Genomic DNA, 8,531 nt, shown 5'->3' with positions numbered 1-8,531 from the left:
ACAAACAAGCAAACAAACAAGCAAACACACAATTCCAAGAGCAGTTCCAAAAGTTCTGAATGTGGTGCCATTCCTCTGTTGCAGCTGGCTTCCTCAAATTCTGTATTTGCAATATTGAGAGACTCCCATATGTTTTTTGATGTTGTCGGTTGTTGCAGTGTGTCAGTTCAGCAGCTTCTATGTGTAGGAGTTCTTTAGTATACCTGCACAAGCACCTAAAAGGAAAGCATACAAACCTGCCAATCTGCAGGTTGCTGGAGCTTGCATTTTGGACTTGTGGTAGATCCCTCTTTTGGTACTTTTGCTGCTGTGCTGCATATGGGAGGTACAGAGGGTGGGTGATGATGGCTGCAGGTTCCCTGAGAAGCCAAGGATTCTCAACTTTGAAGTTGTAGCAGGTGTGCAACTGTGAACCTGCCTTAGCAACTAAAAAAAGGTCTAGCAATTGTGGGAAGTGAAAAGGTTGGTGCAAGTTTGTGTGCAGCTCCTTGTTGCTTGTTTTGAAGTGGTTAAACTTCTTGGAGTACCTGCACAGATAAACAAAACCAACAAACCACACAACCAAAGAAATCTGGAAGATGCTGTAACCATGTTCCTTATGTGCTGCAATCCAAATAATTTGGTATTGCTGCAGGTCATGAAGAATGTTGGGGAGTGATGGAGAGTTCCTGGTATGTGGACCTGCACATACAAATAGCCAAGGAAGCAAGCAATGAAGATTGGAGGTCTTTGGACAGGTCCACAAGCTGCACCTCACTCTGCACATGCTGCCCTGCTGAAGCTTAAGTGCTGCAGGGTGGTTGGAAGTTGTATTTGGGATTTTCTCTATGTATTTGTTGTTAATGAATGTTGATACATCACTCCAGGTACCTAAAATAATACAACAACCAAAAACAAACAAAAGGGGGCTTGCACAAACTAGCAAAAAGGAAGTGACCTCAGTAGGAGCTTTGGAGACTATTATCTTTTGCCAAGTCGCTCGACTAACGTCTCCAATTCTCCGTTTGGCCTGAAACTTCATGAGGTTTGCATATATGGCCTTTTCTTTATCCCTGCAAATTTTGAGGGCTCGACTCCCAAGCTGGAGCTTCCAATTACCAAGTTTCTCTCTCTTTAGGCTTAAGACTGTTGATTTTTTCCAGGTCGCTCGCCTAACGTCTCCAATTATCCTTTTGAGCTAAAACTTGTTGGGCCTTTCCAAATTAGTATATGATGCAATCCTGCAAAAGTTGGAGGTGTTTGGACATGTCCACTTGGTACAAATCACCCTGCACTAACAAACAGAAAAACACATAGGCAAGTAATTCTGCAGGTTATAATAACTACTAATATTGTCTTGTATGTGTTCCCTGAAAGTTGCAGGTTTGTGACTTTGTTGCTGGAGGATGTTGTTGTTGATAAAGGTAAGAGGCAGGCTGAAATTGCAGTACAAAGGACTCCTTATGCATGATCCTGTGTTCTTGCATCCTTTAACAGCCATCCAAAGAGGGGTTGCATCAATTGGATTTGGCAAACTTCCATTTGTAGTTTGTTGCATCCTGCTATTGCTGCACCATGGGGCACCTAAATTTGTTTCTCCACTGGTGGACTGATGAGTTGTAGGTTTGTATGTACCTGCACATACAACAGAGATAGGAAAAGAAAGAAGAAATAATGCTCTATTCCTTACCTGTAGAGACAAGTTTTTATATCTAAAAAAGCAATAAGTAGAGGAGACTTTCCTCTTTACAATAGTCCTAATTATAGGATCTTCAAGGTAGCTGTAATTATACATATCCAAGTTGAAGATCAAATTAGAACAATAATAAGGCAGTTGTCAGGGGGGCTTCTTAATCCTTTTGAGTCTCCTTCTTCTGAAATTTGCCATTCCCAGCATGTCTAGCTCCATGAGGGCTCTGGCCTCTTTGGGAAAATCCTGCTTATTGAAGTAGAGCTCAGGAACAGAGCATTTGTGGCTGTGTTTGGACAAGCTATCAGCTGTGGAATTGGCTTCCCTGAAGGTGTGGTTGCAGCTAAATTCCTGGAATTGGTTTATGATGTTATTGAGCTTGTTCAGCAGCTCTTTGATGGACCATGGAGGCTTTGCTTCCTGTTGCAGCCATTTGAGAAGTAATTGGGAATCAACCTCCAGTATGACTTGATTGTAGCCAAGATGAAGGCACCAAGAGAGACCAAAGATAGCAGCTTTGATCTCTGCTTGATTGTTAGTTCCAGATCCTAAGGGGATTGCATAAGCAAACATGAGATCACAAGATGCATTCCTAAGGATTCCTCCTCCTTCAATGTTATCAGGATTGGTGAGAGCACTGCCATCAGTGTTCAGCTTCACCAAATGGTCAGTTGGTTTGGACCAGCATACAAGGAAGACCTTGATATCATGGTAGCATTGCTCAACCAAGAGAACCAGGTCCCTCTAGTTGTTGGGCCAGTTGATATAAGGAAAAACACTGTGCAGCAAGTGGGAAGTGTCTTTAAAGACAGAGAACTTTACTCTTGCAAGGTTAGAATGCTTTCCTCCATATTTTGAAGCACATCTATTCTTCCAGAGGTTCCAGCATATGAAGATAGGGAGTGCTTGTATCATGAGCTTGTGAGCCTCATTCCTGCATTTAGAGGTCCACCATCTCATTAACAAATTTCTGAGAGGTGTGTACTCCTTGCTTATGCCCACAGAGTCAGCAAACATACTCCAAGTACTCCTGGCAAATGCTCCTGCAACAAGGATATGGTCTATAGTGTCTTGGCCAGGTCTGTAGCAGCAAAAGCATTGTGAAGGAGAGTGTCCAAAGCTGGTTATTTTCTCATTGGTTGGTAACTTTCCCCTAAGCGCTCTCCAAACAAGAAAGGAACATTTGAAAGGTATGAATTGATGCCAGGTATTGGAGTTAATCCTGGTTTTGGGTCTCTTGTCTCTGATGATATTCCAAGCAGAAGAACAGCTAAACTCCCCATTGTTGTTTAGTGTCCAACATGGTTGGTCCTGCTGGAGGGGTTGGTAATTGATGTGAGTAGCAAGAATATTAGACACCATCTGTGGAGGGGCCTGCTGGATGAGAAGATCAGTGTTCCATTGTCCATTGTCCATGAAGGCTGAAATAGTGGTGTTGTTAAGCCTGCATCTGTTGTTGTTGAATTGGGCTAAAGGACCCACTCCCAACCAATTGTCCCACCAAAAAAGGCAAGAGCCAGACTGTATTTGCCATTGGATGTGAGGCTCAACTTTGTGCTTGTTCTTCATAAGATTCTTCCATATCAAAGATTGTCAAGTGTGCCATTTCTTGGTGATGGGATTGGATCTTTGGCAGTACTTTGCTTTGGTAAAATCTCCCCATAGTGAGTTCTTAGTTCTAAAAGTCCACCACTGTTTATATTGGAAAGACTTGGCCACATCAGAGATTTGTCTAACACCAATACCACCTTCATCATAGGGGTAGCTAAGGTTTTTCCAGGAAGACCAGTGGTACTTCCTCTTGTCATTCTTCCACCCCCAGAAGAAGTTTGCAGTGATACTCTGAATCTGTTTGAGAATGGTTACAGGAGGGGAGCTAGCTGACAGCAGGTGGATGGGGAGTGCTTGGATAACATGTTTAACCAAAGTGACTCTGCCTCCATAGTTGAGGATCTTAGCCTGCCACCCTGTTATTCTATTCACCACCTTGGCAATCAAATCAGAGTAATATATGAGCTTTTGTCTACCAATGTAAAGAGGGCACCCCAGATAAGTGATAGGGCTATCCTTTTGCCTGAAGCCAGTGACCTTCTTAATTCTTCTTACAGTAGAATTGAAGGCATTAGAAGGGACCATGAACTGGCTCTTGTCTCTGTTGATCAGCTGACCAGAGGTACTCTCATAAGTGTGCAAGGTTTCCATAATGAGTTGCAAAGTTTGGGCTCTCCCAGAAGAAAAGATGATAACATCATCTGCAAAGCTGAGATGATTAATTTAAGGCCCCCTCTTTGCCATGAAGAAACCCTGATAATTAGGATGATGATGGAGATTGTTCAGGAGTCTAGATAAAACTTCAGCCCCAAGGATGAACAGAGAGGGAGAAAGAGGGTCCCCTTGCTTCAGACCTCTTGTGGAGTGAAAAAAACCATGTCTTGAGCCATTGATAATGATGGAATACCAATTGTGAGACATAATTCTCCATACCATATCAATGAACCCTTCTCCAAAGCCCATTTTCCTCAAGACCAAACAGATATAGGACCAAGAGACTCTATCATAGGCCTTGGCCATGTCCAGCTTAATGACCACATTACCACCTACATTAGGCTTCTTAATTTGGTGAATGATTTCTTGAGCTAGCATGATGTTCTCAGAGATACTCCTATTTTTAACAAAACCAGATTGGTTAGGGGAAATAAGAGTAGGAAGAGTAGGTGCTAGTCTGAGGCATAAAAGCTTGGAAATAATCTTATTGGTAAAGTTGCTAAGGCTAATAGGCCTGAATTCTGAGAGCTTGGTTGGATGGCTTACTTTTGGGAGTAAAACCAAACAGGTATGAGTATAGTACTTAGGCAATGTTTGACCATTAAAGAAAGAAAGGACCACTCTGAATAGATCTTCTTTGATGATCTCCCAGCACTCCTGAAAAAACTTACCATTCATTCCATCAGGGCCAGCTGCTGAGTTGGGGTTCATAGAGAAGACCACAGTCCTCAGTTCCTCCAAGGTGGGGAAAGCTTGGAGGTCCCTGTTTTGATCATCTGTGACAAGCTTAGGAATACATTGAAGGGCATCCTCCTGAATATGAGTGTCTTCACCAGTGAAAATGTTCTGGAAATGATCACAAGCAGCCCTGGCTATGTCATCATCCCCTTGCAACCAGTTACCTTCATCATTTTGAATCCTATGGATGAAGAGTTTCCTTCTTCTTCCTCTGATGATTGCATGAAAGTACTTAGAGTTCTTGTCCCCCTCTTTAAACCATTGCAACTGAGTCTTTTGTTTGAGCATGGAGTCCTCCAACTTAAGATATCTAATATACTCAGCATTGATGGCATGAAGATTGGCTCTACATTCCTCAGAGTTAAGAAGAATCAGATCCTCCTCAGCTTGTCTAACCTTGGCTTCATACTCTTTCACCTTAGCATAGATGTCCCCAAACTGCATCCTGGACCACCTACTAAGAGTATTAGATAATCTCTTCATTTTCTGATGAAAACACCACATGGGATTACCCTCAATGTTCCTGTTCCAGCAGTTGCTAACAGTATCCATGAAGGAGTGGTGGTCTGTCCAACAATTCATGAATTTAAAATACTTGATGTGGTGTTGATGGTGCTCAGTGAACTCTAACAGGAGAGGGCAATGGTCAGAGCCAACAGTAGGTAAGTGAGTGATAGTAGTCTGAGGCATCACTTCCAGCCATTTGTTATTGACCATACCTCTATCTAATCTCTTCCAGATTCTAAAGAAGATACCCCTCTGATTAGACCAAGTGTATTTCTGTCCAGAGAATCCCAAATCCTGAAGACCACAGGCTTGAATGATGCTTATGAACTCCAAGCTCTTTCTCATATTGTAGGTAACACCCCCCAGTTTCTCTTCAGGTTCAGTGATAACATTGAAGTCACCTAAGGTACACCAAGGGAGGGTTGTATTTGAGTGCTGCAACATGCTATCCCATAAGGGTCTTCTGAGATGATCTTTGCATTTTGCATAGACAAATGAAACTCTGAATTGGTTTGGATTCATTACATGGAAGATTTCACAAGTAATCACCTGTTCCCCATTTTCCAGAATCCTACAATCCACATCTTTGTTCCAAAACAACCAAATCTTACCATTTGGGTTGCTAATAGCATTGTCCATGTTAAGCTGGTTTCTGAACTGATGAATTTGAGAGCTATCAGAAAAAGGTTCCAGGATAGCAAATAAGGAAATCTGATGGATACTCTTCAGGGATTGAAGTCTTTCCATGACACCCTGGGTATTAATACCCCTCACATTCCAACTGAGAATACTACTCATTGGGAAACTTTGGAGGTGTAGAGTCTAGTGTTTGGTCTACCCTTGGGGGCAGAGTTCACAGGGCTATTTGGTTGGAAGTTTGTTCTGTGAGCACCCCTTGGAGAGAGTCCCTGAGCCTTAGCAATCTGCTGGACTTCATCTTCATACACATTTTCCTTGGAAGGACTGAAGGCCTTTATTGCTCACTCACAGCATCATCATCATCATAATCATTCATTAGTTGGTAATCACTATCCTCCTTATTCTCAGATACACACACTGCATATTCATCAATCTCAGGAGGAGTTTCATTGTTGGTATTGAGGGTACACTTGGACTGCTCTAATGACATCTAAAGGGATACCTCAGATAATTACTCCCCCAGTCTTCAGGTGACGGTTCACTTGACTGTTTCATCGAGTCTCAGATAATGACTTAGTTGCATATGGTTTCTCACTACTCTACTCATGCATACTGTAACCCATCCTTCCTCGAGTCCCATGATGGGCTGGAATGTTATCGTGTATAGTGTTACTACTTCTTTCACCGTATCCTAGGCCGGATATGTATAGTTCCACGCACGAGGAGACGATGCCGTACGTGAGGTGTGATATATGTTATATGTTATGACGATATGATTATTCACCGAGTCCCGAGCCAGCTGTAATATGATAGTATATGTGGTGAAATAAGGAAGGAACACCGAGTCCCTCCTTAGAGGGCCGGGTACGTATGTATATTATGATGGTATGCTATAGATGTATACCACTCCATTCACCGAGTCCCTCACTAAAGGGTCGGATACTTTATTTAGGCATGCATATGAGATTAAAGTGATACATTGTGAACCTGAGCCCCGCAGTGAACCGGGTATAATACGATGATATACATGATGATATGATACCGTATATGATGATATGATACCATATACGATGATATGATACCGTATACGATGATATGATGAAATAAAATATGTGGTGATATGATGACATGTGAATATGAGAGAATGCTTATGACACCGAGTTCACTAGAGGGCCGGGCACAGTATATGATGATGTGTATGATTTACGTGTCGTAAGGTGCAGGTACAGTAATTCATTAAGTTATTATACTTGTCCCCTGCATCCCTATTTCAGTTATGGCCTCAGTTATGATGTGTTATGCTTTACATACTCAGTATATATATCGTACTGACCCCCCTTTTCTCGGGGGGGCTGCGTTTCATGCCCGCAGGTACAGATGTTCATTCTAGAGATCCGTTAGCTTAGGAGTTCCTCTCAGCTGTGTTGGAAGTGCTTCACTATTCTGGAGCCTAAATTTTGATGCTGGTCGCTTAATGTATATATTTGTACATTCAGGGGTACGGTGGGGGCCATGTCCCGCCATATGTTGCTGTTACCATTCCTAGAGGTCTGTAGACAAATGGATGTGGGATTTTTGTGAGTTCGTTTCGATTGTGCCTATACGACATTTTGTGAGTATTTTTATGTTACAGCAGCCTTGTTGTCTTGCATGCCTTTATGTGTTATGAGACGAGTGAAGGAGGCCATACGTACACGAAATAGTTTTAACTCATTGGGGTTTTTTATGAGTAGTATTACCTTGTTCATAGTTCAATATGACTATAACTGATAGGTAGGTATACGGGGGGTCCAGGTCGGACCCCAGTCATGGCCTACGGGGTTGGGTTATGACAACTGCCTTGTCCTCTGCATGCGTGTTGCCTCTGCCAGTAGGGAACAACCGAAATCTCACAACACCCAACAAAACCTTTATGGAGAAGGTTTGTGATGCCTTCTTAATTTTCCCCTTGTTATTTGCCAACCATGAATGTTGACCCTCTGTCAGAACCTAAAAAAACCATGGACACTATTGAAACATATCTTGAATCCTATAATTAAACTTGACCATCCGCGATGGTGGTACATAATCTGGCCTGAACAAGAACCTGTTGATCATGGTTGGGGAAATGTATACTTGTTCTCCCTTAATCGATACCATAAGCAACCTGATCATTTCTAACTTTGTTTCTTTAGGCTATTGGTCCAATATTGCAAATAGTTTGCATAGAACTCACTAATATTGTATGGATGATATATACGGGGGTCCTATGACATCCATTCAAGAATGTACTCTTTGAACTATCGCTCCATGTCAGGATATTCTAGAAAATAAAATTCTAAGATCCTCGCCTCCTTAGTAATATTCCTTTTCAAACTACACGCGCTATAATTATAAGGCCCTCCTGAAAAAATATTTGTTGGAGTCTTCAATTGCCCAACGTAGTGAATCACAAAACCTAAACATTTTGAATTGATTGTGTCACCCCAGATTAGTTTTGATATATCTATGCTACTCCTGTCAGCTGTAGTTGGGCCTTTACCAGCAGATTTAAAGGATAACACATTGAAACTAGAGTCGATATTCAATTCATCTCCCTCTTTATTAATGTCGTGTCACATCTCTAGTTTGACAAGATGGGGTAGTTATCCCAGGAGTGACTACGTGGATATCATCTTTTGAGCTAATGGTTTCATCTTGTAATTGTTGCTCATATCTATTTTCTAACTCACCA

The 8,531-nt window shown here is 42.0% G+C and overlaps 1 protein-coding gene across 1 annotated transcript; it reads right to left on the bottom strand.

Annotated features, from left to right (window-relative positions):
* Positions 1–3,262: 3,262 nt before the first annotated feature.
* On the bottom strand, positions 3,263–6,308 carry LOC129899849 (uncharacterized). Its single transcript, XM_055974856.1, has 3 exons — positions 6,168–6,308; positions 4,128–5,932; positions 3,263–3,929 (listed from the first exon to the last, which is right to left on the bottom strand). The coding sequence occupies exons 1-3, from the start codon at positions 6,306–6,308 to the stop codon at positions 3,263–3,265; spliced, it is 2,613 nt and encodes an 870-aa protein (XP_055830831.1).
* Between the last annotated feature and the right edge of the window lie 2,223 nt (positions 6,309–8,531).

This window comes from Solanum dulcamara, chromosome 8, assembly GCF_947179165.1.
Source record: "Solanum dulcamara chromosome 8, daSolDulc1.2, whole genome shotgun sequence".
NCBI lineage: Eukaryota > Viridiplantae > Streptophyta > Magnoliopsida > Solanales > Solanaceae > Solanum > Solanum dulcamara.
The sequence above is the reverse complement of the archived record's forward strand: the minus strand, read 5'-3'. Positions and strand labels throughout refer to the sequence as shown.